The 18,807-nt window shown below is 58.8% G+C and overlaps 1 protein-coding gene across 2 annotated transcripts in view; it reads left to right on the top strand.

The window, feature by feature from the left end:
• LOC140467945 (zinc finger protein Gfi-1b-like) overlaps positions 1 to 18,807 on the top strand; it is a 110,955-nt gene that overhangs the window by 79,446 nt on the left and 12,702 nt on the right. For both annotated transcript variants that reach the window (XM_072564026.1, XM_072564025.1), the window contains exon 6: positions 3,600 to 3,765. In XM_072564026.1, coding sequence (XP_072420127.1) covers positions 3,600 to 3,765 — 166 coding nt within the window. The remainder of the gene's footprint in view (positions 1 to 3,599; positions 3,766 to 18,807) is intronic.

Raw genomic sequence — 18,807 nt, 5'->3', positions numbered from 1 at the left:
TGGATAGAGTGAATAGCCACATTTGGTGTCCGATATTAGAGAGCATGGGTTTAAGGTGAGAGGGGAAAGCCTTTAAAAGGAGCTGGAGGATCAGAAGGTGGTGTGTGAATGGAACAGGCTGCCAGAGGAAGCGATGGGGGTCTGTACAGTTACAACATTGAAAAGGTTTCTGGGTCTTTAGGAAGTGGATGAAAGGAAGAGTTTTCGGGGGAAATTATAGCGAAAAATATCAAAGAGGAATCTCGAGGTGTGTGTTCAGCAGTACACGTGTATTCAGAGGTCTGTTACCCCACGTGTGGGAAAGGCCAAAGACCCCTCCCAATCCAGATTTCACATGAGGACCAGGTACCATCATATCCAGCTGTGACTGGGGGCCGGGCTCGGGTTCACAGCTGGATACAGCATCTTTCTACCTTTCATGTTGCTATGATTAATGTAACATTGATGTTATTGTCAGCCACACACCCCATCCCCATCTACAGGGCAGTTATCATGGGGGACCTCCCCAATATTGACTGGGAATACTATAGCTTGAGTACTTCAGATGGCTCAGTTTTTGGTCAATGTGTGCAGGAGGGTTTCCTGACACAGTACATAGACAGGCCAACAAAGGGGGAGAGGCCACATTGGATTTGGTGCTGGGTAATGAACCCGGCCAGGTTAGATTTGGTGAGCACTTTGGTGATAGAGACCACAATTCGGTTATGTTTACTTTAGTGATGGAAAAGGATAGAGATATACCACAGGGCAAGAGTTATCGCTGGAGGAAAGGCAATTATGATGAGATCAGGCAAGATTTAGGATGCATAGGATGGGGAAGGAAACTTCGGGGGGAGAGCACAATTGAAATGTGGAACTTATTCAAGGAACAGCTACTGCGTGTCCTTGATAAGTATGTACTGGTCCGGCAGGGAGGAAGTGGTCAAGTGTGGGAGCTGTGGTTTACGAAGGAAGTTGAGTCTCTTGTGAAGATAAAGAAGGTTCATGTTAGGATGAGATGTGAAGGCTCAGTTTGGGTGTGTGAGAGTTACATGTTAGCCAGAGCAGATCGAAACAGAGAGCTAAGAAGAGCCAGCAGGGGACCTGAGATGTCATTGGCAGATAGGATAAAAAAAAACCCTAAAGCTTTCCTTCGGGATATCAGGAATAAAAGAATGGCTAGAGTAAGATTATGGCCAATTAAGGATGGTAGTGGGAAGTTGTGCATGGAGTCCGAGGAGATAGGGGAAGCACTAAATGAATGTTCTTCATCAGTATTCACACTGGAAAAAGACAATGTTGTTGAGGAGAATACTGAGATACAGGCCACTAGACTAGATGGGATTGAGGTTCACAAGGAGGAGGTGTTAGCAATTCTGGGAAGTGTAATAATAGATCAGTCCCCTGGGCTGGAAGGGAAGCCATGGAGAAGATTGCCGAGCCTTTGGCTTTGATCTTTATGTCGTCATTGTCTACAGGGATAGTGCCACAAGACTGGAGGATAGCAAATGTTGTTCAAGAAGGGGAGTAGAGACAACCATGATAATTATAGACCAGTGATCCTTACTTCGGTTGTGGGTAAAGTGTTGGAAAGGGAAGGGATTAAGTTAACTGGGGACAGTCAACATGGGTTTGTGAGGGGTAGGTTGTGCCTCACAAACCTTATTGAGTTCTTTGAGAAGGTGACCAAACAGCTTCTGGATGAGGGTGACATGGTTGGTGTGGTGTATCTGGATTTCAGAAAGGTGTTTGACAAGGTTCCCCACGGTAGGCTATTGCATGGGATTGAGGGTGATTTAGCGGTTTGGATCAGAAATTAGCTAGCTGAAAGGTAGTGGTTGATGGGAAATGTTCATCCTGGTCTTCAGTTACGAGTGGTGGACCGTGAGGATTTGTTTTGGGGCCTTTGCTGTATGTCATTTTTATAAACAATTTGGATGAGGGCAGAGAAGGAAGGGTTAGTAAATTTGTGGGTTTGTAGACTGTTGGTGGAGTTGTGGATAGTGCTGAAGGATGTTGCAGGTTACAGAGGGACATAGTTAAACTGCAGAGCTGGGCTGAGAGGTGGCAAATCGAGTTTAATGTGGAAAGGTGTGAGGTGGTTCACTTTGGAAGGAGCAGCAGGAATAAAGAGTCCTGGGCTATTGGTAAAATTCGAGGTCATGTAGATGAGCAGAGAGATCTCAGTGTCCATGTACATAGATCCCTGAAAGTTGCCTCCCAGGTTGATAGGGTTGTTCAGAAGGCATATGGTGTGTTAGATTTTATTGGTTGAGGGATTGAGTTTCGGAACCATGAGGCCATGCTGCAGCTGTACAAAACTCTGGTGCAGCCACACTTCGAGTGTTGTGTACAGTTCTGGTCGCTGTATTATCGGAAGGATGTGGAAGCTTTGGAAAGGGTTCAGAGGAGATTTACCAGGATGTTGCCCAGTATGGAGGGAAGGTCTTACGGGGAAAGGCTGAGGGAACTGAGACTGTTTTCGTTAGAGGGAAGATGGTTGAGAGGTGACTTAACAGAGACATATGAGGCAATCAGAGGGTTGGATGAGGTGGACAGGTTTTTCCTCAGATGGTGATGGTGAGCATGAGGGGACACAACTTTAAATTGAGGGTTAATCAATATAGGACAGGTGTCAGAGGGAGGTTCTTTACTCAGAGAGTAGTAAGGGGTGTGGAACACACTGCCTCCAACAGTGATTGGATCGATATATGGATGAGATTGGACGAGAGTGGGTTCGATGGGCTTCAGATTGCTTCCACAGTTCGGAGGGCCTGTACTGTGCTGTCATGTTCAAGGCTGTATCGATATATCCAACCCAGTCAACTCTCAATTAATGATGGACAAGCCGATGTCCTCCCATAATCTCATAATGTTTCCAAAATGCCCTTATCATTTGCTGGTAAAGACGTTTCCAATAATGCGTTTTGCACCCCTTCCCAAACATGTGCGAGCTGCTCCACATTATTTGCCAACAACTCCAGGACTTGCTTCTCACTGAGAACTCTTCCAAGTTGGATATCGCAGCTTATACAATGGGTGATGAGAAGGGATGTGAATTTCCACTCATTTAAAACCAGCGGGAGTTACTCCAACTGCGAGCTAGAGCAGAGAGATTGCGAGTAACTCCCTTCTCACGTCAGCCTGAGAGATTCAACAAACTGTCTCTCAGCTGGAATCACTACTCCCTCCATTCTCATTCCATAAGGGAGTTTTCAACCACAGTGTAATTTTCAAATAAATTCTTCCTGTTTCTGATTAAACCCTTTCCGTAACTAATTTTCTTTTCCGAATAGAAAGCTTCTATTTGAATTCCAGTGATGAGGGTGAAAGTCAATCGCTTCAGAACTTTACCGAGCCCTCAAACCAAACTCATTTCGGTTTGACAATTAATGAGGGGAGATACCACCCCCTCACTTGTCTGTGCCACACTCCCCTGGATCTTTGGATGTAAGGATTTGCTCAAATTATTGACATCGGCTCTTAAGCTGCAATTGTTGATCTCTCCCCCCAGTCCGAACCTCAATTTCGAAAACAGCCCCTTCCCAACAATGATTATCAGAAACCAAGTCAAAGGGAAGGTTATTATAATGTCTCTCCTTCGATTTCCGTTCCTGCAGGAGAGGAATTTCACCTGTAAGATCTGTGGGAAAAATTTCAAGCGTTCATCCACCCTGTCCACCCACCTGTTGATCCACTCGGACACCCGGCCGTATCCCTGTCAGTTCTGCGGCAAGTGTTTCCATCAGAAATCGGACATGAAGAAACACACCTTCATCCACACAGGTATGGGGTCTCTACTGGGAACACTCCCACAGGTACGGGGTCACTGCTGGGTACACTCCCACAGGTACGGGGTCTCTACTGGGAACACTCCCACAGGTACGGGGTCACTGCTGGGTACACACTCCCACAGGTACGGGGTCTCTATTGGGAACACTCCCACAGGTACGGGGTCACTGCTGGGTACACTCCCACAGGTACGGGGTCTCTACTGGGAACACTCCCACAGGTACGGGGTCACTGCTGGGTACACTCTCACAGGTACGGGGTCTCTACTGGGAACACTCCCACAGGTACGGGGACACTGCTGGGTACACACTCCCACAGGTACGGGGACACTGCTGGGTACACCCCCACAGGTACGGGGACACTGCTGGGTACACACACCCACAGGTACGGGGACACTGCTGGGTACACACTCTCACAGGTACGGGGACACTGCTGGGTACACCCCCACAGGTACGGGGACACTGCTGGGTACACACACCCACAGGTACGGGGACACTGCTGGGTACACTCCCACAGGTACGGGGACACTGCTGGGTACACCCCCACAGGTACGGGGTCACTGCTGGGTACACACTCCCACAGGTACGGGGACACTGCTGGGTACACTTCCACAGGTACGGGGACACTGCTGGGGACACACCCCCACAGGTACGGGGACACTGCTGGGTACACACTCCCACAGGTACGGGGAAACTGCTGGGTACACTCCCACAGGTACGGGGACACTGCTGGGGACACACCCCCACAGGTACGGGGACACTGCTGGGGACACACCCCCACAGGTACGGGGTCACTGCTGGGTACACACTCCCACAGGTACGGGGTCTCTGCTGGGTACACTCCCACAGGTACGGGGTCACAGCTGGGTACACTCCCACAGGTACGGAGACACTGCTGGGTACACCCCCACAGGTACGGGGTCTCTGCTGGGTACACTCCCACGGGTACAGGGACACTGCTGGGTACACCCCCACAGGTACGGGGTCTCTGCTGGGTACACTCCCACAGGTACGGGGACACTGCTGGGTACACCCCCACAGGTACGGGGTCACTGCTGGGTACACTACCACAGCTACGGGGTCGCTGCTGGGTACACTCCCACAGGTACGGGGTCTCTGCTGGATACACTCCCACAGGTACGGGGACACTGCTGGGTACACCCCCACAGGTACGGGGTCTCTGCTGGGTACACTCCCACAGGTACGGGGACACTGCTGGGTACACTCCCACAGGTACGGGGACACTGCTGGGAACACCCCCACAGGTACGGGGACACTGCTGGGTACACTCCCACAGGTACGGGGACACTGCTGGGTACACACCCTCAGGTACGGGGTCACTGCTGGGTACACTCCCACAGGTACGGGGACACTGCTGGGTACACTCCCACAGGTACGGGGACACTGCTGGGTACACACTCCCACAGGTACGGGGTCTCTGCTGGGGACACCCCCAAAGGTACGGGGACACTGCTGGGTTCACTCCCACTGGTACGGGGTCACTGCTGGGTACACCCCCAAAGGTACGGGGACACTGCTGGGTACACTCCCACAGGTACAGGGACACTGCTGGGTACACCCCCACAGGTACGGGGACACTGCTGGGTACACACTCCCACAGGTACGGGGACACTGCTGGGTACACTCCCACAGGTACGGGGACACTGTTGGGTACACCCCCACAGGTACGGGGACACTGCTGGGTACACCCCCACAGGTACGGGGACACTGTTGGGTCCACTCCCACAGGTACGGAGACACTGTTGGGTACACCCCCCCAGGTACGGGGACACTGCTGGGTACACTCCCACAGGTACGGGGACACTGCTGGGTACACTCCCACAGGTATGGGGACACTGTTGGGTCCACTCCCACAGGTACGGAGACACTGTTGGGTACACCCCCCCAGGTACGGGGTCACTGCTGGGTACACTCCCAAAGGTACGGGGACACTGCTGGGTACACTCCCACAGGTACGGGGATACTGCTGGGTACACTCCCACAGGTACGGGGACACTGCTGGGAACACTCCCACAGGTACAGGGACACTGCTGGGAACACTCCCACAGGTACAGGGACACTGCTGGGTACACTCCCACAGGTACGGGGACACTGCTGGGTACACTCCCACAGGTACGGGGACACTGCTGGGTACACACTCCCACAGGTACGGGGACACTGCTGGGTACACACTCCCACAGGTACGGGGACACTGCTGGGTACACTCCCACCGGTACGGGGACACTGCTGGGTACACACTCCCACAGGTACGGGGACACTGCTGGGTACACTCCCACAGGTACGGGGACACTGCTGGGAACACTCCTACAGGTACGGGGTCACTGCTGGGTACACTCCCACAGGTACGGGGACACTGCTGGGTACACACTCCCACAGGTACGGGGACACTGCTGGGAACACTCCCACAGGTACGGGGACACTGCTGGGTACACCCCCACAGGTACGGGGACAGTGTTGGGTACACACCCACAGGTACAGGGACACTGCTGGGTACACTCCCACAGGTACGGGGACACTGCTGGGTACACCCCCACAGGTACGGGGTCACTGCTGGGTACACTACCACAGCTACGGGGTCACTGCTGGGTACACTCCCACAGGTACGGGGTCTCTGCTGGATACACTCCCACAGGTACGGGGACACTGCAGGGTACACCCCCACAGGTACGGGGACACTGCAGGGTACACCCCCACAGGTACGGAGACACTGCTGGGTACACTCCCACAGGTACGGGGACACTGCTGGGTACACTCCCACAGGTACGGGGACACTGCTGGGTACACTCCCACAGGTACGGGGTCTCTGCTGGGTACACTCCCACAGGTACGGGGACACTGCTGGGTACACTCCCACAGGTACGGGGACACTGCTGGGTACACACTCCCACAGGTACGGGGACACTGCTGGGTACACTCCCACAGGTACGCGGACACTGCTGGGTACACCCCCACAGGTACGGGGTCTCTGCTGGGTACACTCCCACAGGTACGGGGACACTGCTGGGTACACTCCCACAGGTACGGGGGCACTGCTGGGTACACCCCCACAGGTACGGGGACACTGCTGGGTACACTCCCACAGGTACGGGGTCTCTGCTGGGTACACTCCCACAGGTACGGGGACACTGCTGGGTACACCCCCACCGGTACGGGGACACTGCTGGGTACACACTCCCACAGGTACGGGGACACTGCTGGGTACACTCCCACAGGTATGGGGACACTGCTGGGTACACCCCCACAGGTACGGGGACATTGCTGGGTACACACTCCCACAGGTACGGGGACACTGCTGGGTACACACTCCCCCAGGTACGGGGACACTGCTGGGTACACTCCCACAGGTACGGGGACACTGCTGGGTACACTCCCACAGGTATGAGGACACTGTTGGGTACACTCCCACAGGTACGGAGACACTGTTGGGTACACCCCCCCAGGTACGGGGTCACTGCTGGGTACACTCCCAAAGGTACGGGGACACTGCTGGGTACACTCCTACAGGTACGGGGATACTGCTGGGTACACTCCCACAGGTACGGGGACACTGCTGGGTACACTCCCACAGGAACGGGGACACTGCTGGGTACACTCCCACAGGTACGGGGACACTGCTGGGTACACTCCCACAGGTACGGGGACACTGCTGGGTACACACTCCCACAGGTACGGGGACACTGCTGGGTACACACTCCCACAGGTACGGGGACACTGCTGGGTACACGCCCACCGGTACGGGGACACTGCTGGGTACACACTCCCACAGGTACGGGGACACTGCTGGGTACACTCCCACAGGTACGGGGACACTGCTGGGAACACTCCTACAGGTACGGGGTCACTGCTGGGTACACTCCCACAGGTACGGGGACACTGCTGGGAACACTCCCACAGGTACGGGGACACTGCTGGGTACACCCCCACAGGTACGGGGACAGTGTTGGGTACACACTCCCCCACGTACGGGGATACTGCTGGGTACACACCCACAGGTACGGGGACACTGCTGGGTACACTCCCACAGGTATGGGGACACTGCTGGGTACACCCCCACAGGTACGGGGACATTGCTGGGTACACACTCCCACAGGTACGGGGACACTGCTGGGTACACACTCCCCCAGGTACGGGGACACTGCTGGGTACACTCCCACCGGTACGGGGACACTGCTGGGTACACTCCCACAGGTATGAGGACACTGTTGGGTACACTCCCACAGGTACGGAGACACTGTTGGGTACACCCCCCCAGGTACGGGGTCACTGCTGGGTACACTCCCAAAGGTACGGGGACACTGCTGGGTACACTCCTACAGGTACGGGGATACTGCTGGGTACACTCCCACAGGTACGGGGACACTGCTGGGTACACTCCCACAGGAACGGGGACACTGCTGGGTACACTCCCACAGGTACGGGGACACTGCTGGGTACACTCCCACAGGTACGGGGACACTGCTGGGTACACACTCCCACAGGTACGGGGACACTGCTGGGTACACACTCCCACAGGTACGGGGACACTGCTGGGTACACTCCCACCGGTACGGGGACACTGCTGGGTACACACTCCCACAGGTACGGGGACACTGCTGGGTACACTCCCACAGGTACGGGGACACTGCTGGGAACACTCCTACAGGTACGGGGTCACTGCTGGGTACACTCCCACAGGTACGGGGACACTGCTGGGTACACACTCCCACAGGTACGGGGACACTGCTGGGAACACTCCCACAGGTACGGGGACACTGCTGGGTACACCCCCACAGGTACGGGGACAGTGTTGGGTACACACTCCCCCACGTACGGGCATACTGCTGGGTACACACCCACAGGTACGGGGACACTGCTGGGTACACACTCCCACAGGTACGGGGACACTGCTGGGTACACTCCCACAGGTACAGGGACACTGCTGGGTACACTCCCACAGGTACGGGGACACTGCTGGGTACACCCCCACAGGTACGGGGACACTGCTGGGTACAGTCCCACAGGTACAGGGACACTGCTGGGGACACACTCCCACAGATACGGGGACACTGCTGGGTACACACTCCCAGAGGTACGGGGACACTGCTGGGCACACCCCCACAGGTACGGGGACACTGCTGGGTATACTCCCACAGGTACGGGGACACTGCTGGGTACACTCCCACAGGTATGGGGACACTGCTGGGTACACCCCCACAGGTACGGGGACATTGCTGGGTACACACTCCCACAGGTACGGGGACACTGCTGGGTACACTCCCACAGGTACGGGGACACTGCTGGGTACACACTCCCACAGGTACGTGGACACTGCTGGGTACACCCCCACAGGTACGGGGTCTCTGCTGGGTACACTCCCACAGGTACGGGGACACTGCTGGGTACAGTCCCACAGGTACAGGGACACTGCTGGGTACACACTCCCACAGGTACGGGGACACTGCTGGGTACACTCCCACCGGTACGGGGACACTGCTGGGTACACACTCCCACAGGTACGGGGACACTGCTGGGTACACTCCCACAGGTACGGGGACACTGCTGGGAACACTCCTACAGGTACGGGGTCACTGCTGGGTACACTCCCACAGGTACGGGGACACTGCTGGGTACACACTCCCACAGGTACGGGGACACTGCTGGGAACACTCCCACAGGTACGGGGACACTGCTGGGTACACCCCCACAGGTACGGGGACAGTGTTGGGTACACACCCACAGGTACAGGGACACTGCTGGGTACACTCCCACAGGTACGGGGACACTGCTGGGTACACCCCCACAGGTACGGGGTCACTGCTGGGTACACTACCACAGCTACGGGGTCACTGCTGGGTACACTCCCACAGGTACGGGGTCTCTGCTGGATACACTCCCACAGGTACGGGGACACTGCAGGGTACACCCCCACAGGTACGGGGACACTGCAGGGTAGACCCCCACAGGTACGGAGACACTGCTGGGTACACTCCCACAGGTACGGAGACACTGCTGGGTACACTCCCACAGGTACGGGGACACTGCTGGGTACACTCCCACAGGTACGGGGACACTGCTGGGTACACTCCCACAGGTACGGGGTCTCTGCTGGGTACACTCCCACAGGTACGGGGACACTGCTGGGTACACTCCCACAGGTACGGGGACACTGCTGGGTACACACTCCCACAGGTACGGGGACACTGCTGGGTACACTCCCACAGGTACGCGGACACTGCTGGGTACACCCCCACAGGTACGGGGTCTCTGCTGGGTACACTCCCACAGGTACGGGGACACTGCTGGGTACACTCCCACAGGTACGGGGGCACTGCTGGGTACACCCCCACAGGTACGGGGACACTGCTGGGTACACTCCCACAGGTACGGGGGCACTGCTGGGTACACCCCCACAGGTACGGGGACACTGCTGGGTACACTCCCACAGGTACGGGGTCTCTGCTGGGTACACTCCCACAGGTACGGGGACACTGCTGGGTACACTCCCACCGGTACGGGGACACTGCTGGGTACACACTCCCACAGGTACGGGGACACTGCTGGGTACACTCCCACAGGTACGGGGACACTGCTGGGTACACTCCCCCAGGTACGGGGACACTGCTGGGTACGCACTCCCACAGGTACGGGGACACTGCTGGGTACACTCCCTCAGGTACGGGGTCACTGCTGGGTACACTCCCACAGGTACGGGGACACTGCTGGGTACACTCCCACAGGTACGGGGACACTGCTGGGTACACCCCCACAGGTACGGGGACACTGCTGGGTACACACTCCCATAGGTACGGGGTCTCTGCTGGGGACACACTCCCACAGGAATGGGGACACTGCTGGGTACACACTCCCACAGGTACGCGGACACTGCTGGGTGCACCCCCACAGGTACGGGGACACTGCTGGGTAACTCCCACAGGTACGGGGTCACTGCTGGGTACACCCCCAAAGGTACGGGGACACTACTGGGTTCACTCCCACAGGTACGGGGTCACTGCTGGGTACACCCCCAAAGGTACGGGGACACTGCTGGGTACACTCCCACAGGTACAGGGACACTGCTGGGGACACTCCCACAGGTACAGGGACACTGCTGGGTACACCCCCACAGGTACGGGGACACTGCTGGGTACACACTCCCACAGGTACGGGGACACTGCTGGGTACACTCCCACAGGTACGGGACACTGTTGGGTACACCCCCACAGGTACGGGGACACTGCTGTGTACACCCCCACAGGTACGGGGACACTGTTGGGTACACACTCCCCCAGGTACGGGGACACTGCTGGGTACACTCCCACAGGTACGGGGACACTGCTGGGTACACTCCCACAGGTATGAGGACACTGTTGGGTACACTCCCACAGGTACGGAGACACTGTTGGGTACACCCCCCCAGGTACGGGGTCACTGCTGGGTACACTCCCAAAGGTACGGGGACACTGCTGGGTACACTCCTACAGGTACGGGGACACTGCTGGGTACACTTCCACAGGTACGGGGACACTGCTGGGTACACTTCCACAGGTACGGGGACACTGCTGGGTACACTTCCACAGGAACGGGGACACTGCTGGGTACACTCCCACAGGTACGGGGACACTGCTGGGTACACTCCCACAGGTACGGGGACACTGCTGGGTACACACTCCCACAGGTACGGGGACACTGCTGGGTACACACTCCCACAGGTACGGGGACACTGCTGGGTACACTCCCACCGGTACGGGGACACTGCTGGGTACACACTCCCACAGGTACGGGGACACTGCTGGGTACACTCCCACAGGTACGGGGACACTGCTGGGAACACTCCCACAGGTACGGGGACACTGCTGGGTACACTCCCACAGGTACGGGGACACTGCTGGGAACACTCCTACAGGTACGGGGTCACTGCTGGGTACACTCCCACAGGTACGGGGACACTGCTGGGTACACACTCCCACAGGTACGGGGACACTGCTGGGAACACTCCCACAGGTACGGGGACACTGCTGGGTACACCCCCACAGGTACGGGGACAGTGTTGGGTACACTCCCACAGGTACAGGGACACTGCTGGGTACACTCCCACAGGTACGGGGACACTGCTGGGTACACACCCCCACAGGTACGGGGACACTGCTGGGTACACTCCCACAGGTACAGGGACACTGCTGGGTACACTCCCACAGGTACGGGGACACTGCTGGGTACACCCCCACAGGTACGGGGACACTGCTGGGTACAGTCCCACAGGTACAGGGACACTGCTGGGGACACACTCCCACAGATACGGGGACACTGCTGGGTACACACTCCCAGAGGTACGGGGACACTGCTGGGCACACCCCCACAGGTACGGGGACACTGCTGGGTACACTCCCACAGGTACGGGGACACTGCTGGGTACACTCCCACAGGTATGGGGACACTGCTGGGTACACCCCCACAGGTACGGGGACATTGCTGGGTACACACTCCCACAGGTACGGGGACACTGCTGGGTACACTCCCACAGGTACGGGGACACTGCTGGGTACACACTCCCACAGGTACGGGGACACTGCTGGGTACACTCCCATAGGTACGGGGACACTGCTGGGTACACACTCCCACAGGTACGGGGACACTGCTGGGTACACACCCACAGGTACGGGGACACTGCTGGGTACACTCCCACAGGTACGGGGACACTGCTGGGTACACTCCCACAGGTACGGGGTCACTGCTGGGTACACTCCCACAGGTACGGGGACACTGCTGGGTACACTCCCACAGGTACGGGGTCTCTGCTGGGTACACTCCCACAGGTACGGGGACACTGCTGGGTACACTCCCACAGGTACGGGGACACTGCTGGGTACACACTCCCACAGGTACGGGGACACTGCTGGGTACACTCCCACAGGTACGTGGACACTGCTGGGTACACCCCCACAGGTACGGGGTCTCTGCTGGGTACACTCCCACAGGTACGGGGACACTGCTGGGTACACTCCCACAGGTACGGGGACACTGCTGGGTACCCCCCCACAGGTACGGGGACACTGCTGGGTACACTCCCACAGGTACGGGGTCTCTGCTGGGTACACTCCCACAGGTACGGGGACACTGCTGGGTACACTCCCACCGGTACGGGGACACTGCTGGGTACACACTCCCACAGGTACGGGGACACTGCTGGGTACACACCCACAGGTACGGGGACACTGCTGGGTACACTCCCCCAGGTACGGGGACACTGCTGGGTACACACTCCCACAGGTACGGGGACACTGCTGGGTACACTCCCTCAGGTACGGGGTCACTGCTGGGTACACTCCCACAGGTACGGGGACACTGCTGGGTACACTCCCACAGGTACGGGGACACTGCTGGGTACACCCCCACAGGTACGGGGACACTGCTGGGTACACACTCCCACAGGTACGGGGTCTCTGCTGGGGACACACTCCCACAGGTATGGGGACACTGCTGGGTACACACTCCCAGAGGTACGCGGACACTGCTGGGTGCACCCCCACAGGTACGGGGACACTGCTGGGTAACTCCCACAGGTACGGGGTCACTGCTGGGTACACCCCCAAAGGTACGGGGACACTACTGGGTTCACTCCCACAGGTACGGGGTCACTGCTGGGTACACCCCCAAAGGTACGGGGACACTGCTGGGTACACTCCCACAGGTACAGGGACACTGCTGGGGACACTCCCACAGGTACAGGGACACTGTTGGGTACACCCCCACAGGTACGGGGACACTGCTGGGTACACCCCCACAGGTACGGGGACACTGTTGGGTACACACTCCCCCAGGTACGGGGACACTGTTGGGTACACCCCCCCAGGTCCGGGGTCACTGCTGGGTACACTCCCACAGGAATGGGGACACTGCTGGGTACACTCCCACAGGTACGGGGATACTGCTGGGTACACTCCCACAGGTACGGGGACACTGCTGGGAACACTCCCACAGGTACGGGGACACTGCTGGGTACACACTCCCACAGGTACGGGGACACTGCTGGGTACACACTCCCACAGGTACGGGGACACTGCTGGGTACACTCCCACAGGTACGGGGACACTGCTGGGTACACACTCCCACAGGTACGGGGACACTGCTGGGTACACTCCCACAGGTACGGGGACACTGCTGGATACACACTCCCACAGGTACGGGGTCACTGCTGGGTACACTCCCACAGGTACGGGGACACTGCTGGGTACACACCCCCACTGGTACGGGGACACTGCTGGGTACACTCCCACAGGTACGGGGACACTGCTGGGAACACTCCCACAGGTACGGGGTCACTGCTGGGTACACTCCCACAGGTACGGGGTCACTGCTGGGTACACCCCCAAAGGTACGGGGACACTGCTGGGTACACTCCCACAGGTACAGGGACACTGCTGGGGACACTCCCACAGGTACAGGGACACTGCTGGGTACACCCCCACAGGTACGGGGACACTGCTGGGTACACACTCCCACAGGTACTGGGACACTGCTGGGTACACTCCCACAGGTACGGGAACACTGCTGGGAACACTCCCACAGGTACGGGGTCACTGCTGGGTACACTCCCACAGGTACCAGGACACTGCTGGGTACACCCCCACAGGTACGGGGACAGTGTTGGGTACACACTCCCCCAGGTACGGGGATACTGCTGGGTACACACCCACAGGTACGGGGACACTGCTGGGTACACACCCCCACAGGTACGGGGACACTGCTGGGTACACTCCCACAGGTACAGGGACACTGCTGGGTACACTCCCACAGGTACGGGAACACTGCTGGGTACAGTCCCACAGGTACAGGGACACTGCTGGGGACACACTCCCACAGGTACGGGGACACTGCTGGGTACACACTCCCAGAGGTACGGGGACACTGCTGGGCACACCCCCACAGGTACGGGGACACTGCAGGGTACACTCCCACAGGTACGGGGACACTGCTGGGTACACTCCCACAGGTATGGGGACACTGCTGGGTACACCCCCACAGGTACGGGGACACTGCTGGGTACACACTCCCACAGGTACGGGGACACTGCTGGGTACACTCCCACAGGTACGGGGACACTGCTGGGTACACAATCCCACAAGTACGGGGACACTGCTGGGTACACTCCCACAGGTACGGGGACACTGCTGGGAACACTCCCACAGGTACGGGGTCACTGCTGGGACCACTCCCACAGGTACGGGGTCACTGCTGGGTACACTCCCACAGGTACGGAGACAGTGTTGGGTACACACTCCCCCAGGTATGGGGATACTGCTCGGTACACACCCACAGGTACGGGGACACTGCTGGGTACACACCCCCACAGGTACGGGGACACTGCTGGGTACACATCCCCACAGGTACGGGGACACTGCTGGGTACACTCCCACAGGTACGGGGACACTGCTGGGTACAGTCCCACAGGTACGGGGACACGGCTGGGTACACTCCCACAGGTACGGAGACACTGCTGGGTATACTCCCACAGGTACGGGGACACTGCTGGGTACACTCCCACAGGTACGGGGTCACTGCTGGGTACACACTCCCACAGGTACGGGCACACTGCTGGGTACACACCCACAGGTACGGGGACACTGCTGGGTACACTCCCACAGGTACGGGGAAACTGCTGGGTACACACTCCCACAGGTACGGGGACACTGCTGGGTACACTCCCACAGGTACGGGGACATTGCTGGGTACACCCCCACAGGTACGGGGACAGTGTTGGGTACACACTCCCCCAGGTATGGGGACACTGCTCGGTACACACCCACAGGTACGGGGACACTGCTGGGTACACACCCCCACAGGTACGGGGACACTGCTGGGTACACATCCCGACAGGTACGGGGACACTGCTGGGTACACTCCCACAGGTACGGGGACACTGCTGGGTACAGTCCCACAGGTACGGGGACACGGCTGGGTACACTCCCACAGGTACGGAGACACTGCTGGGTATACTCCCACAGGTACGGGGACACTGCTGGGTACACTCCCACAGGTACGGGGTCACTGCTGGGTACACACTCCCACAGGTACGGGGACACTGCTGGGTACACTCCCACAGGTACGGGGTCAATGCTGGGTACACCCCCAAACGTACGGGGACACTGTTGGGTACACACTCCCACAGGTACAGGGACACTGCTGGGGACACACTCCCACAGGTACGGGGACGCTGCTGGGTACACACTCCCACAGGTACGGGGTCTCTGCTGGGGACACACTCCCACAGGTACGGGGTCACTGCTGGGCACACTCCCACAGGTACGGGGACACTGCTGGGTACACTCCCACAGGTACAGGGAAACTGCTGGGTACACACTCCCACAGGTACGGGGACACTGCTGGGTACACTCCCACAGGTACAGGGTCACTGCTGGGTACACACTCCCACAGGTACGGGGACACTGCTGGGGACACACTCCCACAGGTACGGGGACTCTGCTGGGTACACACTCCCACAGGTACGGGGTCTCTGCTGGGGCACACTCCCACAGGTACGGGGTCACTGCTGGGTACACTCCCACAGGTACGGGGACACTGTTGGGTACACACTCCCCCAGGTACGGGGACACTGCTGGGTACACTCCCACAGGTACGGGGACACTGTTGGGTACACCCCCACAGGTACGGGGACACTGCTGGGTACACACTCCCACAGGTACGGGGTCTCTGCTGGGGACACACTCCCACAGGTACGGGGTCACTGCTGGGTACACTCCCACAGGTATGGGGACACTGCTGGGTACTCTCCCACAGGTACAGGGACACTGCTGGGTACTCTCCCACAGGTACGGGGACACTGCTGGGTACACACTCCCACAGGAACGGGGACACTGCTGGGGACACACTCCCACAGGTATGGGGACACTTTTGGGTACACCCCCACAGGTACGGGGACACTGTTGGGTACACACTCCCACAGGTACGGGGTCACTGCTGGGTACACTCCCACAGGTACAGGGACACTGCTGGGTACACACTCCCACAGGTACGGGGACACTGCTAGGTACACATCCCCACAGGTACGGGGACACTGCTGGGTACACATCCCCACAGGTACGGGGACACTGCTGGGTACACGCTCCCACAGGTACGGGGACACTGCTGGGTACACGCTCCCACAGGTACGGGGACACTGCTGGGTACACCCCCACAGGTACGGGGACACTGCTGGGTACACTCCCACAGGTACAGGGACACTGCTGGGTACACTCCCACAGGTACAGGGACACTGCTGGGTACACACTCCCACAGGTACGGGGACACTGCTGGGTACACACTCCCACAGGTACGGGGACACTGCTGGGTACACATCCCCACAGGGACACTGCTGGGTACACACCCACAGGTACGGGGACACTGCTTCGTACACACTCCCACAGGTACGGGGACACTGCTGGGTACACCCCCAAAGGTACGGGGACACTGTTGGGTACACACTCCCACAGGTACGGGGACGCTGCTGGGTACACACTCCCACAGGTACGGGGTCTCTGCTGGGGACACACTCCCACAGGTACGGGGTCACTGCTGGGTACACTCCCACAGGTACGGGGACACTGCTGGGTACACTCCCACAGGTACAGGGACACTGCTGGGTACACACTCCCACAGGTACAGGGACACTGCTGGGGACACACTCCCACAGGTACGGGGACGCTGCTGGGTACACACTCCCACAGGTACGGGGTCACTGCTGGGTACACACTCCCACAGGTACGGGGTCTCTGCTGGGGACACACTCCCACAGGTACGGGGACACTGCTGGGGACACACTCCCACAGGTACGGGGACACTGCTGGAGACACACTCCCACAGGTACGGGGTCACTGCTGGGTACACTCCCACAGGTACAGGGACACTGCTGGGTACTCTCCCACAGGTACGGGGTCACTGCTGGGTACACACTCCCACAGGTACGGGGACACTGCTGGGGACACACTCCCACAGGTACGGGGTCACTGCTGGGTACACTCCCACAGGTACAGGGACACTGCTGGGTACACTCCCACAGGAACGGGGACACTGCTGGGTACACTCCCACAGGTACGGGGACACTGCTGGGTACACACTCCCACAGGTACGGGGACACTGCTGGGTACACTCCCACAGCTATGGGGACACTTTTGGGTACACCCCCACAGGTACGGGGACACTGCTGGGTACACCCCCACAGGTACGGGGACACTGTTGGGTACACACTCCCCCAGGTACGGGGACACTGCTGGGTACACTCCCACAGGTACGGGGACACTGTTGGGTACACCCCCACAGGTACGGGGACACTGTTAGGTACACCCCCACAGGTACGGGGACACTGCTGGGTACACTCCCACAGGTACGGGGACACTGCTGGGTACACTCCCACAGGTACGGGGACGCTGCTGGGTACACACTCCCACAGGTACGGGGTCTCTGCTGGGGACACACTCCCACAGGTACGGGGTCACTGCTGGGTACACTCCCACAGGTACGGGGACACTGCTGGGTACACTCCCACAGGTACAGGGACACTGCTGGGTACTCTCCCACAGGTACGGGGTCACTGCTGGGTACACACTCCCACAGGTACGGGGACACTGCTGGGGACACACTCCCACAGGTACGGGGACACTGCTGGGTACACACTCCCACAGGTACGGGGTCTCTGCTGGGGACACACTCCCACAGGTACGGGGTCACTGCTGGGTACACTCCCACAGGTACGGGGACACTGCTGGGTACACTCCCTCAGGAACGGGGACACTGCTGGGTACACACTCCCACAGGTACGGGGACACTGCTGGGTACACTCAGACAGGTATGGGGACACTTTTGGGTACACCCCCACAGGTACGGGGACACTGTTGGGTACACCCCCACAGGTACGGGGACACTGCTGGGTACACACCCACAGGTACAGGGACACTGCTGGGTACACTCCCACAGGTACAGGGACACTGCTGGGTACACACTCCCACAGGTATGGGGACACTGCTGGGGACACACCCCCACAGGT

The sequence above is a fragment of the Chiloscyllium punctatum genome, chromosome 46 (assembly GCF_047496795.1).
Source record: "Chiloscyllium punctatum isolate Juve2018m chromosome 46, sChiPun1.3, whole genome shotgun sequence".
Taxonomy (NCBI): Eukaryota; Metazoa; Chordata; class Chondrichthyes; order Orectolobiformes; family Hemiscylliidae; genus Chiloscyllium; species Chiloscyllium punctatum.
This window is presented reverse-complemented; position numbering and strand designations above follow the sequence as displayed.